General features: G+C 38.3%; 2 protein-coding genes across 9 annotated transcripts in view; one reads left to right on the top strand and one right to left on the bottom strand.

The window, feature by feature from the left end:
* RPL7L1 (ribosomal protein L7 like 1) overlaps positions 1-24,134 on the bottom strand; it is a 142,789-nt gene that overhangs the window by 96,955 nt on the left and 21,700 nt on the right. The window contains exon 3 of the mRNA XM_069012574.1: positions 6,504-6,562. The gene's annotated coding sequence lies outside the window, so the exon portion shown is untranslated. The remainder of the gene's footprint in view (positions 1-6,503; positions 6,563-24,134) is intronic.
* Positions 1-24,134, top strand: part of PDE5A (phosphodiesterase 5A) — a 106,166-nt gene that overhangs the window by 68,258 nt on the left and 13,774 nt on the right. For 7 of the 8 annotated variants that reach the window (XM_069012566.1, XM_069012569.1, XM_069012568.1 and 4 more), the window contains 11 exons: positions 408-497; positions 7,474-7,545; positions 8,607-8,696; positions 9,900-10,037; positions 10,505-10,572; positions 12,657-12,765; positions 14,492-14,576; positions 17,405-17,580; positions 18,958-19,017; positions 22,143-22,289; positions 23,770-23,895. In XM_069012566.1, coding sequence (XP_068868667.1) covers positions 408-497; positions 7,474-7,545; positions 8,607-8,696; positions 9,900-10,037; positions 10,505-10,572; positions 12,657-12,765; positions 14,492-14,576; positions 17,405-17,580; positions 18,958-19,017; positions 22,143-22,289; positions 23,770-23,895 — 1,161 coding nt within the window. The remainder of the gene's footprint in view (positions 1-407; positions 498-7,473; positions 7,546-8,606; positions 8,697-9,899; positions 10,038-10,504; positions 10,573-12,656; positions 12,766-14,491; positions 14,577-17,404; positions 17,581-18,957; positions 19,018-22,142; positions 22,290-23,769; positions 23,896-24,134) is intronic. The other variant, XM_069012567.1, reaches the window with a different exon arrangement.

Below are 24,134 nucleotides of genomic sequence, written 5' to 3'. Positions count from 1 at the left end.
AGCAAAACCACTAACCACATTCACGAAACAGTGTTCCTCTGTGGGCACATCTCTCTCAGTTTATTTCTGTAATTTCTTGAAAAAAGTTAAACTGGGGATGGTTAATCCATCAGCATTTTATTATAATGATGGTCTAGGGTCAAAAAAAAGGCTTCTCCTAGGGTTTGGGTTCTTTGTTCTTTATGGCAGTTGTCTTCTACTGGCACTCATGTTCCACACAAATGCTTTTTTGTTGTTAATACACCAATAGTAACGACTTTATGTAATTATTGGCTAGTAATAGAACCTTTGTTATCCTGGGTAACAGTCAAATCAAATATTAAACTTCTCTTAATCTATAAGCCAAGGAAGAAAAAGAACTGGTCTTTAGGCTAGTAGTCTAATAATTTTATTTTTTCTTGTATCAGGATCCAAGATTCAATGCAGAAGTTGACCAGATCACAGGGTATAAGACTCAGAGCATTCTCTGTATGCCAATAAAGAATCACAGGGAAGAGGTAAGTTGCAATCTTGGGATCACTTCATGGAATACTATTTCCAGTCATGCTGATGCTTTGAACTTTCCTTAGCTGGCAGTCATCATCTTCCAGTATAAAACCATCCTTTTTTTTTTTTTTAAAGGCTGCTTACGTTTGTTTAGACTGTAATTTTATCTTATCTAGTTCAGTAATGTAAGCCAAAGGGAACTGTCAGGAAGAGTTTAATCCCAGATGCAGCAGTAGAATATATGTATTTAACTCTAGAAGTGCTGGTTCTGCTTCCTGTACTCAGTATCTGTCAGCATTAAAGTTCTCTGCACACTTACTGGTCTATCTCAAATTGTGATTAAGCTACTGTACTTCAGCTTAGCCTGTATCTATATTGTTTAATTCAGAGGGCACAAACTCGTTTTTATCATTGTCGAAAAACCTGATTATTTTTACACTCTCTTAACTCATCATGGTTCCTAATTTATTACTTATGAGCTAAGTGTTTGACATCAGGCATTGAAAAACACATGGTGTTGATGTGATTCAGAAAAGTCATCCTCAAGTCATAACTTAAATCACTCCTAATTTGAAACAATGTTAATCTGCTCACTGAACTCTTGTCCATATTTCCTGTCCATGCTGCTTCTCATGGGAGTTCTCTCATCCTGTCTCATGCTATTGCAGTAGGAAGAGTTCTTATTACAGGCTAACAACATCTTCTTGCCCTGAGTATTTGAAGAGTGAATTCAGTAAAGTCCATGAAAGCTAGTGAATGGGGAAAAGATGTGATGCCCTCTTTGTCTTAGGGAGTAAGGAAAGTATGGCTGGATTTTCTTTGATCCTGATGGCCTTCAGCCACATCACCACTTCTTAGAATACTCACAAAATGTAAGGCTCTCCACACAGTGTGTCAGAGCTTTGAAATGGAGATTTTTCTCTCCTGGAATTCATTTATTTTTCAGAACATTTATATTTTGCTTCCAGACAGCTCAAAATCCCAAAAAGAAATGTTGCCAAGATTGATTTGAAGACATCATACCTTCTTTTTTCTGCTCCTCCATCTTTCACTCCTCTTGTGGAGTGTCACCTTGACTTCTACTGCACTGAACCTTTTTTTTTAAATTATGTGAATTGATTAAACTCATGCATTAACTTGTTTATTGAATCTTACTCTAGCTGACCCAGATGATCAGCCAGTATTTCCTTTCTTTACGTACTGAAAATTTTAGCTTAAATTATTTTGTTCCAGTCTTCCAAGGACAGCACTTGATCCTTTCCTCTCCCACTCCTGCTTAAAAGTCTTCCCCTTTCTACCTGGCAGCAGCCACTGCTGGCCCTGGGCCAGTGGATGAGCAAAGCAGATGCTGTGTGAAGAGCTGTCAGGGACCAGTGGTCCATGTGAGGCTGATGCAAGGCTTCCAATTTTACCCAAGCCATGCCATTTTCTTTTTGTCAGATGGAAAAAGATGATATGCTCCATGGAACTGGGAACAGAAATGAGCTACAAAGCCCTGCTGGCCTGGAGAGTGTGGAAGTGCTCACTTCTCACCAGGTCCTGGTGGTGGGTGGGGGAAGGAATAAGAGCTGCAGTCTGTTTGTCCAGTCCACCATGACTTAAGGGCTGAATAAACCTGCAATGGGCCGTGTCTTCAGCCAGCTTCCTCCTTCTGAGTGCATCAGCAAGCGGAAATGAAGCAGGAATTTGTTTATTTTGACAAGTTCAGCCAACCTGAAGTTTGAGGAGTGTTAGACTCATAGGCAATAATTTGAAGGTGCTGAACTGTAGGATTTCTTACGGGAAAGGATGGCAGTTCCTAATTTTTTTCAGAGTTTTACAGTCTCTACCAGAAGGTATTTCTCATTCTTGCTGTAACAAATGACTGACATGTTTTTGGAGAGACGCTGGAGTCAGTGAATCAGTCCTTAATTTTCCATTTGCATTCTGCTGCTTTTTCTGTTTAAAAATCCCCCAAACAACAAAACCAGAATACTGGCTCCTCCCTATTAAAATAATAAATAGATAAAATTTAAAAATCCCAAAGCCCCTCTAGAAATACTGAGGCTCATGAATGCTGTCTTAGCCCAGGATGTCAGCAATCACAGTGAAAAGATGATTCTGGAAGTCATCCAAGAAGCAACACTGAGAAAGAGGAGCAACTGGGGCTTTCTGTTTGTTTGTTTAGTATTAGTGCTGTTTTTTTAAAACAAAAGAATCAGTAATTGAGAGGAGGAAAATCTCATGCTGATTACTAAATCCTCTGGGCCTGCTGAAGTACGGAGATTTTTCCAGTAGATGTTTTTCACATTTGTCTATATTTCCACAAGGTATGTGAGAAACCAAAGTCTCATTTAAAAAATAACAGCTAGTAAGAAATTCCATAAATGAAAAGAAAACAATTGGATTCACAGAAGAGCTCACAGGACCCAGGAGTTAGTAACGAGACACACTGCAGTGCAGTAAGAGGGCTTTACCTTTGCACAGACGCACATGAAGAATGGAATTACATCAACTTAATACTAAAAAACCTTTTGTTAATCCCCTGCTCAACCTATTCTTGCTGACACAAATGGCACAGGTACATTGCATTTCAGATGCAGAAAACTCTGCTGATCGTGTCCTGTAAGATCAGCTTTTCTGGTGATTCTTCTGTAAGAGCAGAGAACTGTATACAGTTATCTAGACATAAGTAGGTAAGACGTGCTGCTTGGATTATTGATGTGCATCAGAGGACACAGCAAAACCTTCAAAACACACTGAATTTTTATCCTCAGTAGTATAGAAGTGATGAAAAGTTACTATTGCCCAGTTTGTACCACAGAGTTACCCGGGTCATTTCTTGTGCAGGAGGAAACTGGCACTGCTGGCACGAGGCTTTAGCTGTAGCTGTTCACCTGAACCATTCCAGTGCTATGGGGCTTTTCAGAAATCAGGGCCTTACCACTGCTGGCAGAAGGCCCAAGTGTGGGGCAGTTCAGCACTGTGTATCTCAAAAAGAAGCTTCTCATTCCTGGTGTGTCCTCAAGCCTCTAATTCTTCAGAAGCTCCAAATGGTACTGATTTGCTTCCTAGAGCTCCTGTAAAGTCAGTAAATGCAGTGGCACATTCTTCTGGTGTTGTTTGGTCTTGGATTCAGAGACCCAGGAAAAGCATTACAGAAGTTGTTGCAAATAATTATAACCTCAAATGTCTCCAAATGGTTTTGTAGACACTTGTAAACAAAGTCATTTTGACAGGACTGGATAGGGAATAGAAGTCCTTACTCCATTCCTTAGCTTAAACAAACTTGTGGAGCTCTCCAGAGCTGATGGAAGACTCTACAGCTCTCCAACAGGTCTGGAATACATGCAGAATGGATGATCTCTGAAGCACAGAGCCACCACAGCTACCATACAACATCTCCAAGAATGACACAGTTTTCTGTTATTGTTGCATTCTCTTCTGTTTGAGCTGTGCATAATAATTTGCATAAAAGTCAATCTCAGTTTAATTTCTACTAAAATCTGTAGGACTTTCTCATATGAGCTTTTAGCTGAATTAACTGAGACCTCTCTCCCAGGCTGTAAATAAGATTGAATTTCCTAGTAACAGGCTAGCGAAATGTTGGGTTTTTTTCCTGGCAGCGCTCACTCAGTTTGGCTTGTTGTTTACTGGGCCCTATCTCCTGTCAGTGGGGAGCTCTTCCAAACAAATCAGGGGTGCTACTCTTTACACCAGCCTTTGAAAATACCCTGATGAATTTTATTGTGTAAAATTGGACTGGGCATGTCACAGTTAGCCAGCTGAGTAATTTTCTCCCCTTCAGATATCACACATCCCAATCATTGCAGGATAGAGCAGGTCTAGCCAAGCTGTCTTTGAACAAACTCCCTCAGTTCCAGCAGCAGTCTTGATGCAGGATTGTGGAGATCAGTAATTTGCTTCTTGGATGGATTTTTAGCTATGCTGAGACACACATTATAGTAGCTAGACGGCTGCAAAGCGTGGAGGCTACTGCTGGCATCAATGATAGAAGAGGATGTGAAGTTTTTGTTGATAAAAAATGAAAGTCTGTAAATACAGTTCTGTCCCTGCAGGATAATTTTACAAGCTTGAACCAAACCTCTACAAGACCAGGAGAGCAAAGTAAGTTAACCACTTTGTCTTCTGAAGTGGGTATGCTCTCTTATCAAAAATGTCAAGTTTCCCATTTTCTGTTACCATTCTTTGGCTTTAATGTAATATTTCTTCAGGTGCCAGCAAAGTAAATAAAAAATTTATCTCCTTAAGAAGCAAAATTAATTACAGTTCTAAGTCAGCTAAAGTAAGAACCTACTAAAAAAGGCACCAGCTGCCTGTAGAGCTGGAACAGCTTTCACAGAGTTAGGCCTGTGATTCTAATGTGCAAAAAATTGCAGCATGAAACAATCCAGATGAAATCCAGAGCACAGTCATCAGCATTGAAGTCATCAGCCATCACCTAGTGGGTACTCAAGGTAGCCTGCTACTTTTAGAGGCAGGACTCAGCTATTGCAATAAAATAGTAAAAATTAAGTTCTCTGATAATTAGAAGAAATCTCTCCTTGTAATGTGGATCAGGATTTATTAAATTGGAGAAGTAGCACAGACAGAAAAGAAAGGTTAAAGAACAAGCACTGGAAGATCACCAGTGTTACCAGCAAGAATACAGTCAGGAAAGCTGTGTTCAGATGTGGTAAAACATGTGTGGATATTGACTCAGCAACTGATGGAAGGTTTGATCTTCTTTGGGACTTAGGGAAAGTAAGGGGACAATTCCATCATCAGAAATGATTTTTGTCTTTATGGTGTATGTCTGCATTATGTGATCTGAACAGAAAATAGCAAAGTACTTGGTTTCTGATCCAAGGGGAATTTCCTTCTGCTCACCCCTTAGGCTCTTTCAATACAGCAAACCTGGAAGAAGGCTCTTGTTGGGAACTGCAGAGGACTCCTCTAGATACACTGTGTTCTGTAATCCCACCTGCCTAGTCCAGCTGGGGGAAAGCTCAGGAAAAGGAGTGTGTAGCACTCCACAGTACGCTGCTTACTTAAGTGATTAGGCCATACACTCACAGGTGTCAAAGCATAAGCAGGCCCTAATTACATCAGTCTTTTCCTTAGCCTTAGTTTTCTTCAGTCCAGAGTAATATCTTAAGCTTTTTTAGTTCCCTGTGTAGCTGAGCCCAGAGCAGTTGGTCACCTTTGATTCAGTTTTTCTGCTGGTGCAAGCATAACTCCCAGCTGGAGATCATGGCTCAGGCCTATTGTTATGTCTGATTTGTTTAGAATAAGTTATAACAATGGGGATTTGGGTTTCATATTGTGCTTAGTATTCTCTAAAATGCAGGCCTATGTTCTCCATGGCCCCAAATGCTACCACATGATTGACTTTTGTCCTAATTACATAATTACTTTAGTAACAGGAGCAGATCCTCTCGAGTTTCCTACATCTTCTCCTAATTACCTGGTTGCAGGCAAGACTCCAATGGCTAAAAAATGCCTGTCTGAAGTTTTTCTCATTATTGTCTCTGCACCATATTCTATGGAATTCAGAGAAGTGCACTGAAATGTGTACTGATATAAATGAAGCCAGAATTTGGACCAGTTTAATTTTTTAAACTGCTCATTTTGTATGAAAAAGAAATGGCTCAATACAAAGTTGTCTGGATGCTTAGAATGCCACTGAAACAGCAACAAAAAAGAAGACGGTTTGTATATGCACAGAATTTTTATCCTAATCAAGCCAACATGAATTTTTAGCAGGTTTGTTCTCATTACTTCCTCCTGCTTCAGTTAAAACCCTTTATTGAAAGACCTTATCAAAGATCTAAAACTGACCATTGCTCTTGGAACACCTGCCTTTGTTAATGTATCTGAAACCTGGAGCACTGACGAAAAGAGCCTAATTAGTCTTTTTTTTCCCCAGTATTAATATGGTCCTTTTATTATTTTCTTACAGCTTTTTTTTTTTAAGCACTGCAGGCTTTCCTTTCACGGAGGGGATGTACTTAAACAACCAACATGAAAGTACTTACCTTTTGGGTGAAAAGCCTCTGGCCTCATTGAAGTTGTCTTAGCTCATGCTGGATCAAAACTGAAAAAAAATAACAAAACCCAAAATCAATACCCAGAGAAGACAGTGGCATGAGAAGAGGTCTAAGCATTAACCTCTGCACATGTAGGTTAACATAAAAGCATAATAGGTGGTTAAGGGATTTGCTTTCATTCAAAGTCTGCCACAGAAGTATACAGGCTAGTGGTACATTGTTACTGCAGAAAGGAAGTTCACTGGATGAGAAATATTCCTCACTGAAGTAAATGAGAGGTTGACTGTTGGAAAAATTGGGTTGTATGGAATGGAGCTGACAGTGAAGCTTTATTTCAGATAGACTTTTTTGAGCCCACAGTTGGCAGTGATTCATGTTAAAGAACAATGGCCTTACTTACAGCATGAGTATTTTGGGAATGCTAGGCTGAGAGATAGTAAATTGTCTTCTTTTCCATTACAAAAATAAAACCATATGTCTTCCATCAGTTTAGCAGTTACAACTTTAACCATTAATAGTTAAATATAACTTTTTAAATGTGCACACCACAGAGTTTCCTCTGATACTGTTTATCCCAAAAAAGCAAGATGAAAAAGATACCATCATTAACACCTCGAATTGGTTTTGCACTACTTGGACCTCAAACAAAGGAAGTTCTTTGCAGCTTTTTCTATCACTTGTTGTAATCATGCCAAAAAACCCAAGAGGATCTAAAAGCTTTGCATATACTTTGTCAGATTAATAATACTTTGTCTCAAAAGGAATGGAAACACAGAATTATATTAGGGAAAGGCTAAGGTCTTGAAATCCTGTAATCTAGGAAGTGTTTATGTCTGAGAGAGTCAACCAAGCAAACACATGTAATGATCATTTATTATCTTATATACATATGCCTAGAAATGGAATCCAATGACAGACTCCTAAAAATTAACTAATTTCTCTATTTTGAATACACTAGGTTGTTGGTGTGGCTCAAGCAATCAACAAGAAATCTGGAATTGGTGGCACTTTTACTGAACAAGATGAAAAGGTATAAAAGCTGCATGTTTAAGTCTCTTCTGTTTTCATAGGGGAAGGGGATGGATATGTTTTTAATCTTCCTGCTGCTCAGAAATTTTTACATTATTAAAAATTAAACATCGCTGAGAAAGTAAACATTCCTGGAAATACTGCAGATTTTTTTTCTTTATGAGGCCATGAGAAATGTGAAACAATTTAACTTCTGGATCACCATGTTGTCTGTCACATATCTCTGAAACAGGCTTACTCTTCTGAAATGCATTGTGAAACTTTTAATGGACATAATTTTTAACGTGGCAACCCCACCAAACGCAATTTGAATATTAAAATTTGTAGAGTGATTCTCTTTTAAATACCATGTCACTTCTCAGTATAGCATTTTCAGGAAAAGAAAAAGCTTTAGATAAATTATGAACAATATATCAGAGAAGCAGAAGAGCAGACAGTAGAATAGATCCCTAATTCTCCCAGTGCAGTTGCTTTCCAAAAATTTCCAGACTTCATGTTCAGACTGGTGGGGCAAAAACCAGGCTGTGCTCAGGCTGAAGAAGTTGACTTAACAATCAGCAATAAAAGAATCAGAATTCACCCCTTCTCTTTGAAAACTTCCCCTTTAAAACAAAATGTACACTGAGTATCTTCAGGCTATCAGAATTAATTCTATCCTGAATGAGGAAAAAACTGTGGGTTTGCTATGATAGCAGTTTTTTGTTTTCACTTCCCAAGAGATTGAATTCCCTAAGAGAGTTGTCTGTGGTCAGTTTTTCTAGATAAAATATGCATTGCAGCAAAATCATTTATTCTTTAAGCTGCATTTTAGATGAACCCTACTTGCACCAAGATAATGATCTTCAGATTTTAGCTTAAAAAAAGAAGGCATTCTTGAGCAAATAAGAAATTATGAGTAGCTGAAAAAAACCCAGACCGTGAATGTGCGATTGCCAAAAATAACAAAAATATCAATTAATACTTCAGAGTGAAAACAAAATGTTGCAGTAGCTCATCTTTGAATAGAGTGAAGATGCTGTGGAACATTATCTTTGTGAGATGTTGATGTTCATTTGTCTCCAGGATTTTGCTGCATATTTGGCATTTTGTGGAATTGTTCTTCACAACGCTCAGTTGTACGAGACGTCTCTGCTCGAGAACAGGCGCAATCAGGTATGGCCAACAGGTTTGTCCCAGGGATGCAGAAATTAGGAGGGTTTGCAAGTAGTCAGTGCCTCCTCTTCCTGTTTCTGATGTGGTAGTTATTCCTTGGCTGCTTTTAGTCCCTGTGACTGAATGCTGTGTGTCTGTGATAAAGGTCTCAGGAGCTGCACTGGGAAGAGGCTGGGCACATTCCAGCCTGGGCTGTGAGAAATGGCCTGTCTAGGCGAAGCAGGTAAAGCCAGATATCAGAAAATTCATTCCATGTTAATATACTTGATATTGCCTGAAGTTATCCTGTGGTTCACCATATGTATTAAACAACCAGAGGTGTCACACTCCAGAAATTACACGCAGGATTATCCCTATGGAATAGCAGAGGTCATGCGGACTGTTCTTTTCAGCTATTACCACCGTAACCATCACCAACCATATTTTCAGTAGTGATCAGAGGGAAAAGTGAATTTCCTTCTGATTGCTAGAGCTCTACTTTGGAACCAACTTTGTAATGGTGGGTTATTAATGCCATGGCCTTTATGGCTGAATATACCTGACCTATATGATGTGATAATGTTTTGGAGAAAAGACTAGACAGCAGTTGTTTTAAATTTTTTTCCAGTAGGTCTGAGTTTCCAAGTGATTATCAGTGTTGGTAAATTGGTACAAATTTGGATAATTTATTAAGTTGCCTTAATGTTTCTTGTGAGGGGCAAAAAAAAAAGAGCACATCTGAGCAGCTAAGGCCTTCAACAGCAGCTTCAAAATACAGCAGACTGTATTATGTTTTCACCACATGAGTTCATTAGGATCTGTTAAAATTACACCAGAGAATAATTGTGTCAGGAGTCTTAAAAAAATGTAAATAACACTGGTTTGAGAAGGCACACATGAACCACAGGAAAATAGGTTTCCTGAGGACAAGTAACTGTATTGTCTGGATTTCTAAGGTTTCATTTGACCTATTAATGCCTAAATCTCTGACCGAAAACATAAGACAGCAAACTGTGCTATTTAATTCTTCCACAAAAAGTGTCAAATTGGCTAGTATTGACTGTTACCTTGCAATCTGTGTGAGAGCCAAAATCTACTTTTGGTCACAGACATAAACATTGGCGTGCCTGATTCAGGGGAGAGGACAAGACTCAAAGACATTAGTAATGATAATTACTGCATAAATCACAATAGTCAAACCCTCACAAATGATCTTTTCTTCAGGTGCTTCTTGACCTTGCCAGCCTGATTTTTGAAGAGCAGCAGTCTTTGGAAGTAATCCTGAAGAAGATAGCAGCCACTATAATATCTTTCATGCAGGTGCAGAGGTGTACCATCTTCATAGTGGATGAAGATTGTCCTGTGAGTATGTTTATTTTGTCTGAAAGCAGAAGTGTTTATTCCCTGTGAGTGGGGTGGGCTTCCCTCCATTCCCATATGTTCTGTTGTCTTTTCAACCTCGGTCTTTTCTTTCATGGCATCTGCTCAGGTTGGGTGTTGACATGAGAGGTTTGGCCTTTGTGTAATTAAAGAATTTCTGTGCTGACATATAAATTTGGCACCACTCAGAAATACTGGCATTTCTTCTCTGGGTCACTGGTAGAGATTCAAAACACTTCAGTGATAATTTAAAGTTCTATCAAAAGATATCTTTATGGTAGGATCCAGTATGCTTGATGATAGATGTGAAATGAAGCTAAATAATTTTACACTTGTCTTTAGTACAGAATATGTCTTGATAACTGCAGCAAGGGTTTAATGAGTAATACTATTCTAAATAATGACAACCTTACAGACCTGCGTATTCAAACATCCTCTTGGTATTCCAGGATACATTTTCTAGTGTCTTTCACATGGAATCTGAGGAATTAGAAGATTCAGCTGAAAATCTCAAGAGGTAAACCAGTTAATTCAGACTTCCGTTCATCCCAGGAGAATGCTGAAGAAACTATGCTTTTAATATTCTTTTCATAGTAACAGACTTATTTCTACTGGATCCCCCCTATTACTGCTACTTTTATGGAGCAGTTTTTCCCCTGAAGTGGGCATAGACCAACTCTCTTGCCTTAAAAAGGTCCCACTGAACAGAACAGGAGTAGGGCTTGATCTCTTCGCTTTGCCAGTCTAAAAACATATTTGTATTTCAAGGCTAAGATCTGGAGATGTACAGATGAGCTGCTCTAAAACTGATCTCAAAGAAATCAGCATGGATGACTATGTTGTAGAGGAGACATACGCAAATTAGGAGATACTAACCAAAATAATGCCTTTAATCAATTATTTTAATCATGATCTTCATCTCACAGATAAGGAAGATGACTCAAGGAAATGTCTGACTAAATTGAGACTAGAGTCCTAAAGTTCTAACTCTCACTCATCTTTGGGAAACCACTAAGGAGTTCAACTGGGAGTAAAAAAAAAGAGAAAAACAGCTGAACTAAAATACACAGACAAAACAGTTCCCAAAGTTAGCCTGAATTGTGTATTGAAGTTTGAAAATTACTGTCTGTCATCAAAACCAGTTGTTTCAAATACTGTCAGAAAGAGACACAGTTGTATATAAAATGCTCTACCAGGGATATTTTGTGCAGGGAGGAAACAGATTGTCTGACCCCCTTTGATGTTGTTTTGCAGTAAATATTTATTATACTAAGTTTAATTCCATATATTGAAAATGATGTCCAAAGTGTGTGACTTGAGCAACTAAAAGCTGTTGAGCTGTGCTACAGTTTTAGACACTGTTCAACCAGAAAGTACAGATGTACAACAGCCCGACAGGATCACGGGATGTAAAAGAAAATTCCTTTTTTGTCCTCTTCTACTCTGTAAGAATGAAGCCTTCCTCCTCATTAGCCCTTTTATGGTTGCTAGTTAATGGACTCAAAATGTTATTAACTGCTTGCATGGGCCACCAGGAAATTATTTCTCATAACTGATAAGGGAGAGAAATCTTGGAGGCTTACTTGCCTATCAGACTCTTCTCCATAAGACAGCACAATTATATGCCAAGGACTGCACTGTGAGTCAACCATTGAACTTACAACTTCTGCTATGCTTGAAGGGCACAATTTCAGGCAAGAGCAGAAATATAATGACATGGATTAGATGAGAAGTATTATTTTACATAATATAAAATTTCAGGCTTGTTATGGAATCAAGGACACTGAATCAAACCCCAAATCAGACTGTTTTTCAGAATTGTGAGGCATTGCCTTGTATGTGCGAAATAATGAAAGAATAATTCCTCTCCTCCAATCCTGGAACATCCTTACACCAGGAGGTTAACGAAAGTAAAGTCACATGTTGGAGGGAAACTACAGGAGCTTGATGGGAATAGGTTTATAATTAGGACATATGTCCTTCTCCAAGGCAGGCAAAGGGTCTAAGAGAATTAAAATACCTTAAATAAATTGTGGCTAAAAAAGTGGAGATGAGTGATTCTGTAAAGATACTTTATGTCCTGATTTGGTATAGACAGTTCTATTTCAATAACAGAACCTCCATGTGACTGATTGTCCCTTTACTTTTAGAACAAATTTGAAATTAACTTAGAAGCAGAAAATTCACAAGTGATACCTGCTGCACTCTCTTGAACTAATATGTGAATTTCACCCAGTATTGGTTTTTCAAGAGTATCAGATTTGTGAATGCAGTTTGTTTTCAAACAGTTCTATTTATTTTAATATAAACCCAGCTGTTCATTCTTTATCCTTCATCTGTGTAAACTGTAGGGAATTGTTTATTTCTTCAGTTTGATGTTCAGTGTTAATGCTGTTGAACATTAAAGAAACGGTGGAAAGCATGTGCCAATCCATGCTGCAGTTTTGTGATGACAGCTGGATTAGGATACAGGATTTGAACTCCATGTTGTATCTATATATCCTTTTCTGATATCAGAAAGATACTACTATTACCTGCCTGGCATAATGAAATGACTCACTTTTGTGCTAAGCACATGATAATAATGTTGTATCCCTTCAGGGACTATGACACAAACAAAATCAATTACATGTATGCTCAGTATGTCAAGAATACAATGGAGCCACTCAACATCCCAGATGTCTGCAAAGACAGAAGATTTCCATGGACAGTAAGTCAAATAAGCTCAGGTTTGAAATTCAGAAATGGAAAATGTTTTCCTGTTTACCTTTCAAACCTTTTTTGCTTTACCCTTATTATTTCTGCCAAGGTAGTCTCCCCAGTTAAAATGGTGCAAACACACAGTGAGTGTTAGGAGGCTCTCAGAAGTTCCTTCCCTTTTATCCTTTGTTTTCCCTCCTTGTTCTGGCAAAGATTAATGTTATAGTTGCAAGTTCTTTGCTGGAGTGGAGATGGATCAACTTCACTTTTCTTTGGGAGCTTTTGCTTCACACTTCCTCAAGTGTGAGCTGGTGGTGTGGTGGATGACTGAGCACAGGGATTCTGGAGAGTGAGGAGGGAAGGTCACTTGGCTAGGCTCAGTTTCCAGTCAGGTTGCCTTTATGGTCATCATCAACAAAAAGCAAACTTTAAATTATGTATTTTCCTGTATTTTCAATGCAGAAATTAGACAGATATCTGTTCTTACTATTATGTTTAAGTGTGTTGACAAGAGAGTAATGAGAGGGAGAAGAGCTACTATGGTCAGCAGATGGCTTTTTGCCAAAATTTGCTTTGTGATACACAACAAAAGTCTCAGAAAAGACAGTGCTCAGTGTGATTGTTCCAGTAAGTGGAGAGAAGGGGCAGGCTCATGGTGGGGAGCTGTGTTGTTTCCCTTATTTTTCCTGTGCACGGTTTCTTAGATGTTCTGGAGTGGGTTTCTGTGAGGGACAGAGCAACACAGGAATTGAGTTCTCAGACTAACCCTGTCTTAACTGCAGGACTGGAAGTACAGGCAGAATCTGATGGATACACTGTATAGATTAATAAAGAAAGAGGTGATGATTTTGAAAACATTTAAAAATAAAATTAGTATCTTGAGAATCATCCAAACAGCTGTTTGTCTGAAACAGGCTGTTCAGTAGGGTTAGAGTTACTTGGATTTTTTTTTTTCTGGGAATACACCTTATGCATATAAAGGAAACATATAAAAGGAAAGTAATAGCGCTTTTAGAAGGAATTCTGGATAATGTTTTTCAGCAACACAGAGACTGCACTTGCACTACTGCCCAGGAGCAGGGCAAGGCAGGGCTGTAGCATAAATGTTTTGAAAGCTGATGCACCCTGACGTGAGGGAAATCCCAGGTGTTGCCGGTGCCCTAGAAACCTTGGCTTGCCTCTGTCTTTGGAGGACATTCAACAGCATGCTTACTCACCTCATGAAAATCCTGCCAAGATACTCTCTACAGTCCTTGCACAGCACCAGAGCACAGAGCAACAATATAAAAAAAAGATAACCTTTTGGTCAGAAATATTAGTGTGTGCCCATTTTTTTTGGTGTCACACACAGTTAGAGATTGGACCAAATGTACTTCTCAACAACTGCCATGTTATTCCTGGAGCAGCCAGAGCAGAGCTATGGCCTTTTCTCCCTAGGTGTTTGAAAAGGAGGCATTATCATTTTGTTCTATCCTTCCACTCCCAAAAATTCAAACTCCTTCTCTTGGAGCATGAGACATGCTGCAAAGTCTTGGGAAGAGTGCAGAATGCTGACCTAGCTGTAGTAGTTTTCCTGCCTATTGTTTGTGTGCAAACTCATTGATCACATGGTTGTTTTTTGAAGGAGGATGTAAGCCAAGAGTAGTTGTGGAGCCCAGCTCTACAGCTTTTTCACTTCAGCCACCTGAACAGCAGCCTTTAAAACTGGTAACTCTGTTTTTCTGTTTGTTTAACAGAGTGACAATGCAGAAAATGTAAGTCAGAACATAAAGAGTTTGCTGTGTACACCAATAAAAAATGGGAAAAAGAATAAAGTGATAGGTAGGTATCTTTACAAAAATCATGTTATACATTTCATAGGTAAATTCATGTGCTCCACAGTAGAACCACAGCAACGTGCAATCTCAAGCCAGGAGAGAAGATCCTTAATTATCATATTTTCAACTAATAAGTCTACTGCAACCTTGAATATAAATTGCTCACCTAATAAGCTGCCAAAGAGTAGAATGAGTGTCAGCCTTCGTTCCTGGCATCAGTAAGTCCCACAAGCAAAGAGAAAATAAAATACACTGATTCTTAGATAGGAGCATGAATCCAATTTCATCAGTTTTACAAAATTTGGCAAGTAAATATTAAGAGTTCAAGAATGCCTTTTTAATGGTCTTCAGATAACTTTCTTTGAGAAAGATAGCAAAACAGCATGGCCCAATTTATAGAGTAAATATGAGGTCCCTTTTTTATGAAGACAGATTTTTTTTTTTTTTAACATCTGAAGCAGAAAGAGAAACCTCATCTTTATCTAATAGAGTTCTCTGAAATTTGTTTTGCTATTAGCTTCTTTCACGAGTTCTTTTATTACTTTATTTAAATATTCCAACAAACCCTAGAAGACCAAGATGAGGACTGAACTGTGGAGCTTTAATTAGAGATATTTCACCATGCTGTGAGCTATTGATAAAACAGTGGCATATGATTTTTTTTTTTTTTTCCTACTGAGATTTTCTGTTGAAGTTCAAACTGAAACTTTCAGTCAGGCCACCCATTTAGGTGGGCTTTTCAAATCTGAGTCATTCTCATTGGGAAACATCCTTGAAGTCTTTTATGATTTCACAGCTGCCTCATGTTCAGTTATTTAATAGGGCAAGGTTAAGAAGTTGTCTTTGGGACAGTACCCAGAAGTTCCTTTACAACACTACATAGCATGTATGACTATTATTATGTCTGGGGTTTTTTTTTTAATTATTTTTAAGATTAGGATACCCCAAACCAGAATTTGGGAAGTGGTATGGGGGTGGGAAAAACTGTCCACATCAAACCCAAGCAAATCGTACTAGCAAGAAAGGTGAAAAGAACTTTATTCTCCTGACTTGTGCATTTCTCAGGTATGTGGTAAAAGCCTTACAGAATCTTGCTGTGATTTTCTAACTATGTCCCAATGAAAGACTTTAGGGTTCCTTTATTTATAATCAATGGACCTCTCAGTGCTTTGGGGAAGTTTTTGAAAGAGGTTAAAGAGCCTTAAGTAATACACAGTATATTCATTGCAGTTCTCTATTTTTTAAAGACACATTTATGTGCAAATACTGTGTCTTTTAAGAATTCATTTAACTTTCGTGGCATATTCACTGTTGGGTCTTAATCTTGTGTTCATTACATCACAGTTGCTATGGAAATAATTATAATGTCATAAACTGTACTAAACAGATATCTAAAAGTCAGTTTCACAGGATTTTCCTAAAGAGTTTTGAAAGTCAGCTTCTTTTTTTCCCAGGGAAAGTTAATCTTGTTCCTTATTTGAATGAATCCTTTTTTGATGGGACTATATTTTTTTACTGTGATTCAATGTTCCATTCCTTTCCATCTCATTCCATAAAGGTTCAGAATCCTGTTTGCAGTATTCAGATACCCCAATCCCTTCCACAACACTTTACAGCTACAGCTATAATGCTCTTACTGATCTCTTTAGAGGAGATTCTTGATACTAAGTTCCCCAAAGAGAATATTGTTTGGAAACAGGACAGTATTACATTGTCTCCAGACATTAAAACATCTACTTGTGAGGCCAACGTTATTCTAAAACCACAGTTGTGTATGTGGCTGATGCATTCTTTTCCTCAGTTTTATTATCTACTGTAATAGGGAAGATGCACATGTGGTAAATTTTTTCAGAATTTTTAATTTGCAGCTGGGATAGCTTGGCATTTGGCCAGGAAAATGCAGCCTTTATGCTCATGGGAGTGAGAAAACATTTGGGCTCCCCTAAGACAGTACTCACCCTCAAAGCAGTTTTGGCCAAAGACAACATATTCTTATAATTCAGCTGCTTTAATTAATACTTTGATTTCTTACCAGGTAAAACTAAGGGGGGGTGTATGTCTGAATTCCCCGCTGCTCACAATGATGTCAGGGATTTAAGGTGCAGCAAGGCATGGTAGAAGTTACCCGTCAGACTTCTTCAATGACATGCACAGAAAAGGCCAGAAATTCTTAACAAAAAATAAACAAATGTAAATATCAGCAAGTCTGAACCTAACAAGCTGAATTCAGTCAGATGCTTTTCAAAGGGTTCAGTAGTGTTTGGAAGAGGCTGTAGTTCAAGCACATCCTCATAGAATGGGCAAGTGTACTTCAGCTTTGAACCTCAACTTCGGGTATTCCCTGTTTAGTTCATTTACTTGAAAAAAATCCTAGTACTGGCTCAAATAAGGAAGCGAAAACTCTGTGTACCACTGTTCTGACTTTCATAAATGTTCTTTTGGCATGGTTGCAAAAATTTAATTAGCCTCCAAAGGACAAATTGTCTTTAGGGATTAAATCAATCTAGAATACTATTAATAATGAAAGTTAGGATGAAAACGACCCTAGAATTTCACAGGATAATCAAGTCTCTAAAGCCCTACATTTTTGGTTTATAAATCCTAATAACTGCTTTTGAATTTACTACCTATATATAATATTTTAACTTTTTCTTTATAAGACATTGAAATTACACTGGGGGGCGGGAGGGAGAAGAAAATCTTACAGCATTCCTATGTGTCACGTATGTTGGTGGTTTATACTGTAGGCTAATCTGTCCTAAACTTAATTCCTGATGATACAATAGGTGATATGTTGGCAGTATTACTTTTCATTTCTGTGTCCTGACATAGGGGTTTGCCAGCTTGTGAATAAAATGGAAGAAAACTCAGGAAAAATCAAGGCTTTCAACAGAAATGATGAGGAGTTCCTGGAAGCATTTGTCATCTTTTGTGGCCTGGGGATCCAGAACACACAGATGTACGAAGCTGTAGAAAGAGCCATGGCCAAACAGATGGTGACATTAGAGGTGAGCCCAAAATCTTGGTGGTCCTTAATTAGCCCCAAACAGACCCTAATATTGCCCAGACCCTGTCTGTTCTGCACATTAATGCAGCTACTCACAGGGACACTGAACAAAGATTGTTGTCCCTCAGGAGAGCAGCATTTGGGCTGTTAAGTTGCTCAGGAATTTTCTGCTTGTTTCTGACTCTGCCAGCAGACTCTTTAATTTGGTATTGTGTCTTAACTTCACTCCTGAGATTTAGTGGGGATCTGGAGGCATCTTCTCCTCTCCACGAGGCTGCACACTGGCACCAGAGTGGGTGTGTTCTGGCGCGTAGGAAGAGGAAACAGTTTGGCAGATTAAGGGACTTCCTTTTCTTGACTGTGATGATTTTGGCTCAGTCCTTTAGACAAACAGTGTGAGGAGTAACAGCAGCATTATTGTAGGTTTTCAGCAATTTCCTCAGACTCCATCAAACCATATCAAGATGAACATCATCTGGTCCCAGCCTTTGAATTGGTTACTGTTAAGCTTCACAGCTTTAGAGGGCTTTAGTCTGAGAAGCTGAATTACTCAGAGGTGATAACTTGAAGCTGAAAGTGAAAAATGTGTAGCTGTTGGATCTCCTAACATTCATTATGTAAACAGAGTGTTTGCAGAGCTCCTAAAATGGGATTATGTGCCCTGTAGCTTCTAAAAGAAACATTACAGTTCTCAAATAAACCTGTATTAGGTCATGTTAAATAAAAGCTGGTAAAACTATTGTCAAAATCATTTGCTTATATGGCAAATTACCAATTCTCTCTCCTACCATAAAACTTTATAGATAATATAAGAAATTCCAGCCAGATTATAGGTTAGCATGTAAGAGGAGTTCTTTACAAAAAAAAAAACCTCCATAACATTTTCATGTCATACATTCTCAATAGCTAAAAAATATGAGCTTATTCTTTTAAAATGAATATATTGTCTTTCAGACTCTTGTGCCAAGTTTCAGTTAGGGCAAAACTTTCTTTTATGACTGAATAAAATCCTGAAAGAATTACAATGGCAATGACATTAGGCTTGTAATAAGATGTTTCGTGTATTATTGGTCTTTGAAAGTGGGCCATGAAAACTTTCCAAAGAGAAAATCAGAGTTCATTGCTCTTGTATAGAAACTATTTATGTTTTCTTGGCCTAATTATCTCTAGAAGATTCTGTGCTGTGGGAGATTTGTAAAAGATGCAGATATCTCCCCATGTGCATTCAGAGAGCCCCCCTAAAACTGGCTAGGGTGCTGTATGGACAGAAGATTTCATTAACAAATGCAGAAATGCTGAAAAGTCTGCTCTCGGAAAAGTACCTTGTTACCCCATCACTCTCTTGTTTGTACTAAGGGCTGCTTTTTTCTTCCCATAGGTTCTCTCATACCACGCTTCTGCTGCTGAGGAGGAAACGAGGGAGCTGCAGGTAACAGTGGTAATTGAATTTTTTACTATTACTTTAGAAATATTGCTTTAATAGAACAGCCAAGAGCAGTCCTGTACACAGATGTGATCCCTAAAGGGGTAGAAGCACACATTCCAGAAATAGAAATGACAGTGAAGCTTATACTGATGGACTCCTGCGCTGAATCGCATAAAAGGGAAATATTACAATGGCTACAGTAAAAGATACAAGCTGGCCAGAGCACTGTGAGAACCAGACCTGTGCTGACTAATTTTTCTCAGGAGTCTGAGACAGTCACAGCTGGTGCAATGTCAGTATCAAACTCATAATGATTAAGTATTCCAGAAGCAAAATGTTGAGAACTCTCCATTCTGCAGCTAAGTGTGAATGCTGCATATCTTACAGCTGTGGTACTTTCCAAACATCCCATGTATGGGTGCAGCTTTGTGACCTTACATAAAAATTCTGTATTGAATTTTTTAATGCAATGATTGTTACAACTTTTTTATCATTTCTTTTCTGTTAATTGTCCTGTTCTGCTCATGTTTAATTCTGTGTTTAGAAGCCACTGCCTAAGGAATAACTACAGCTAGGATTTCAAGTGCATTTCAAAGCACAGCATGTGCTTAGTTTCTCCAGGTCATCAGCAGGTATTCCAGAGAAATAGCATCACCCCTGCTGCACGAAAACAAATGGAAGGAGGGAGAGGAAAGAAGGCATAGGGTAGCATGGGACTGGTCTGGCCAAGCAACATAAGACTAAGGGTGTTTCTGGAGCAGTGCCCCACAGATTTTTGAACTTCAGTCTTACCACACTGCTGCTCATCAATAAAGAGCCAGTGACAAGACCAGAGTGCAACACCTCTCCTAAGGTTTCTCTTCAGTGCTTGTGATGAAACCTTTGTGGTTGCACCATTACTGCTCAATGAAACAGAACCACAGCAAACCCAGAACTGGACCAGTGTCCACCTGCACGGCTTAACTGTCCACAGCTTCCTAGCACAATCCTGGCTTGTGTCAACCACTGCTCTCTAAGGTGATACCAGAGCACAAGCACAGGCCTTTTTATTTGCACTCACAACATTTTTATTTTATTTTTTATTTTTTGCACTCATATTGTTGTATAAAGATGGCCAAAATAGGTTAAATTTTTTTCTGAATACACCATTTTGCTCTGTTTTGCTTCTAAATAATCTGAAAATAGATACTTAACAGGCAGTTGGACTAGAAAATGGTAGCAGGGCTCTCCAAACTGGCACTATTCTATTCTACTCATTATCTGCCTTATGGAATAGCCTGCAGTCGAATTTTTTCTTTAATCATCATTTCCAAATGCTAAAGAAATGTCCTATTGCATGTCACCTCCTTTGAGCCTGGATGCTGTCTGCAACCTGTGTTTTATCATCCAAAGCAGATGAAACAAAGCAAAACTCTTTGTAGTTGACACACAGTGGTCCCACATTTTCCATAGCCTTATTTTTGCTGCCAATGTATTTACAGAAACCATAGCTCAATAACTTGAAATTAAAATAGCTGATGAACTTTCATACTGTAAAACAGGAGGCAGAAGGCTCTAGTGGCTTCAGTAAGTGAAAAAGGAAATATCTAATCTGGCTAAACAACGCTACAAACTGCTATGGAGTGCAGGTTTTTCAAGTCTCAGCTGAAATGAAACTTACTGTTGTGGCTGTAGAAGGCAGGAGATCAAGGAAAGATAAATTATGAATGAAGTGAAGCATGAGGTGTTCTTTTGAGCTCCTTCTGTGTCCTTCCAGCCCCTTTCCTTGTGAAAAATCAACCTGCAGTTGCAGTTTTTCAGAATTGTCAGAAACTTTGCTGAACAGCTGCATTACTTACCACTGAACACGCAGGCCTTTCGTGTGCTCACAGCTGAAATACCACATGAATCCAAACTGAGGGACACAAAATTACTGGCAGAAGGAATGTGTGAGAATGGTGCATTTTTTTCCTGTGTAAATACTCTTTTTCATAATCTTCCATGACTTCCTGATTCTGACACGCAAGACAGAGGACAGCAAACTTACATGGAACAGAGGCTGGCAGTCATAGCTCAGTGGATTTGCATGTTACGTGTACTAATATTGTAGATTATGACAAATGCTTTCTTCTCAGTTCCTCAGCCTCCTGGGACACAGCTGCCCACACAAGAGAAATGTTTTCCTCTAGAATTACAAAGAGGAAGATAAACACATAGGTTTTATTTCCTTTACCATTTCAGATTTACCTGATTTTCTTCGGATCACACTCATATTGAGGTGAAACAGCTCTAAAGTAGTAGCACTGAGAACACCCCCTTTTATTCTACTGCAGAAAATTATACTAAATTTTGTTCTGTAGTATAAGATTTAGTGCTTATTTTGTTAGTATAAGAGTTAATTTAAGACTTAGAATAACCTCAACACCGCTATTTTGAAGGGCAACCAATATAAATACCCTGCATTTTATAACTAGAAAAGGGATGTAATACATGTAGATATTACTGACAATTAAAAAATCAGATTTAAAAACATATAGAATGGAGGAGCGGGGCGGTAATTGTAATTTCAAATTTCACATTGAAGGTTTATGGTTGTATGCAAACTGCACCAAAACCACTGACTGTGGGTTTTAAAGATTACTGATCACAGATGAACTCTTAATTTTTCAGGTTTCTAGCCCTGAGAAAGCTCTGCCTGTGGACATGTTGGCTCCCATCGTGCTGAATGTGGATTTGGTTATCAAATCTGTTTTACTGACATCTCTTTCCTCACCATTTTTAGAAAAATGTCAACAGTTACAGATTTTGCTGTCTGCACATCCATAAAAACAAGCATATAACTCCACTGCCTTGTTTTCTCATTCTCCCAATATCATCAATACTTTTGGTTACAATTTGCCTCAGGTGGTTTAGATAACCAGACTGACCAGGTAATTCTATCCTTATTCTCTTGATCTATGGAAAAGTGCTTGTTAAATCTAAGGTAATAAGGTAAACAAGAGTGGCTAGGGGAAGCAAATGAGAAGCAATCATCAGTTTCCAGTATCATGTGAAGGTAAACTTTAGTGTCTCTTTTTCAATTTCTCTGTTGAAAAAGCAGGTATTTGTTCTGCTTTCGCTGCCCTAGTGCTAAGTTGTGTTCTCTCATTCTTCTCCAGGCTGCTGTAGTGCCATCTGCACAAACTCTCAACCTGACTGACTTCTACTTCAGCGATTTTGAGCTGTCAGACTTTGAAACAACGCTGTGCACAATTCGAATGTTCACAGACCTCAACCTGGTGCAGAATTTCCAAATGAAACATGAGGTATGGTTGCTGCCAAATACTGCTCCCCGGAAAGAGACAGCTTAATTATTAGGAATTCGGAGTAGTGAAATGATCCCACAGTAAATACAATTGGACATCTGTATTAAAGAGTAATTAGCAAACTAGGAAGGTATATGAAGTATTGGGATCTGTCCTCAGTTTGGAAGGATTAATAATTTTACAGTCTATGATTAATGGATGGGAAAACAGAATACTGAGGGGGGAGAGGACAGCAACTTCTCAGGAAGTGAAAAACTCTTACAAAGAGGACAGTAACATTGCTCACTATGTCCATAAGAGGTAGTTACTATCTTAGTCTTTCCCTACAAAAGAACAGATTAGAGATTAGGGGGAACTTTATAGTTATAGAGATAGGAAAGACTGAAACAGATAACTTAGGTGGGCTGTGGGAATTTCCCTGAAGGTTTCTAGCAATACAGCTGTCAGAGGTGATCAAGACAGGTAAAACAGAAAATCTCTTCAGCCTCTTCCACTCAGTGCACACAACATCTATTTGTAGAAGCCTTCATTTTTAAATACTTTAATTTTGCCTTATAACCTTTTCAACAAAACCATCAAAATTCATATCAAAATGCAAGATTAACTTGTAGAGCTTCATAGGCAAACCCATTAGTTAAAGAAAACATGCATTTATTTTCTAGATCAGCAGTTTATAGACCAATTTAGATTAGAAGTGTTCAAGGGCCAAAAGGAGTACAGTAATATCTAGTCTGATCTCTTGAATATTCCAGTATTTAGCTTCACCTCTGTAGTAAGGTCAACAACCTTAAGGAATATGTCCCCACATCAAATTACTACCTGACCTTCATACCTGTCACTTCTGTACAACAAAAAAAGGTAGGAAAAAAGTGTATATGTATGTGTATATAGATAGATAGATAGATAGATAGATAGATAGATAGATAGATAGATAATTATAACCCACAATTTCTAATACTGTTGAGTAAAACGTCCAGGACATGCTTTCCTCCTGCACAAAAAAGAAACTACCTAGCAATATAATCATCTTTCTATCATACTTACTTGCTTTCCAAAGTCCAATTCCACTTGGGTTTTAACAAGCTGATAGGAGGGAAAAGCTGCCTGTTAATTTTCAAAACAGCTCTTAAGAGGATTCAATAACTAACCAAATACATTTTCTCTATCAAATATGTCATTATAAACAAGGATTTTTCTCTCCCAGTTAGCTCAACATACCTCAGTTTCTGAATTAACAGCACTGCTTCTGACATTGACATTTAGCTATTAGCAATAAAACCCAAACCCACAAGTATTAAATACTCAATGAGAAGCTGCACTAGTGGTTGTAAGCCCGTTCTTATCTACGTTCACAGTTACAAGTTGAGTTAAATGGATTTTTTCTTTCAGTAAAAGAGTTTCCAAGTGGGATTAAGAAAGTTTGAATGTATTAGAAGTCTGTTCTTATGAAAACACATCTATGTGATGCTGTTTCTTAAAGGTTCTCTGCAGATGGATTTTAAGTGTGAAGAAAAACTATCGGAAGAATGTTGCTTATCACAATTGGAGACACGCCTTTAACACAGCACAGTGTATGTTTGCTGCTCTGAAATCTGGGAAAATTCAGGTGCATTTTCAGTTCCTCTATTAAGACAAATTCTCTAATGATGCACAGCTCTGATTGTCATGTTAGTAAGATGTTCATGATTCTGTGATATTGCCAGCGGAATCTTCTGCTGAAGAGTTCTGGCTATGAGGGCTTGGTTTGTGAGACTGCTGCCATGTTGTTTTGTACCCACTTTCAGTTAAATCCTCTGGAAATGGTTATCTGGATGTTCCCGATTGGGAATATCTCAAATAAGGCAC

The sequence above is a fragment of the Aphelocoma coerulescens genome, chromosome 4 (genome assembly GCF_041296385.1).
Source record: "Aphelocoma coerulescens isolate FSJ_1873_10779 chromosome 4, UR_Acoe_1.0, whole genome shotgun sequence".
In the NCBI taxonomy this organism is placed as follows: Eukaryota; Metazoa; Chordata; class Aves; order Passeriformes; family Corvidae; genus Aphelocoma; species Aphelocoma coerulescens.
The sequence above is the reverse complement of the archived record's forward strand: the minus strand, read 5'-3'. Positions and strand labels throughout refer to the sequence as shown.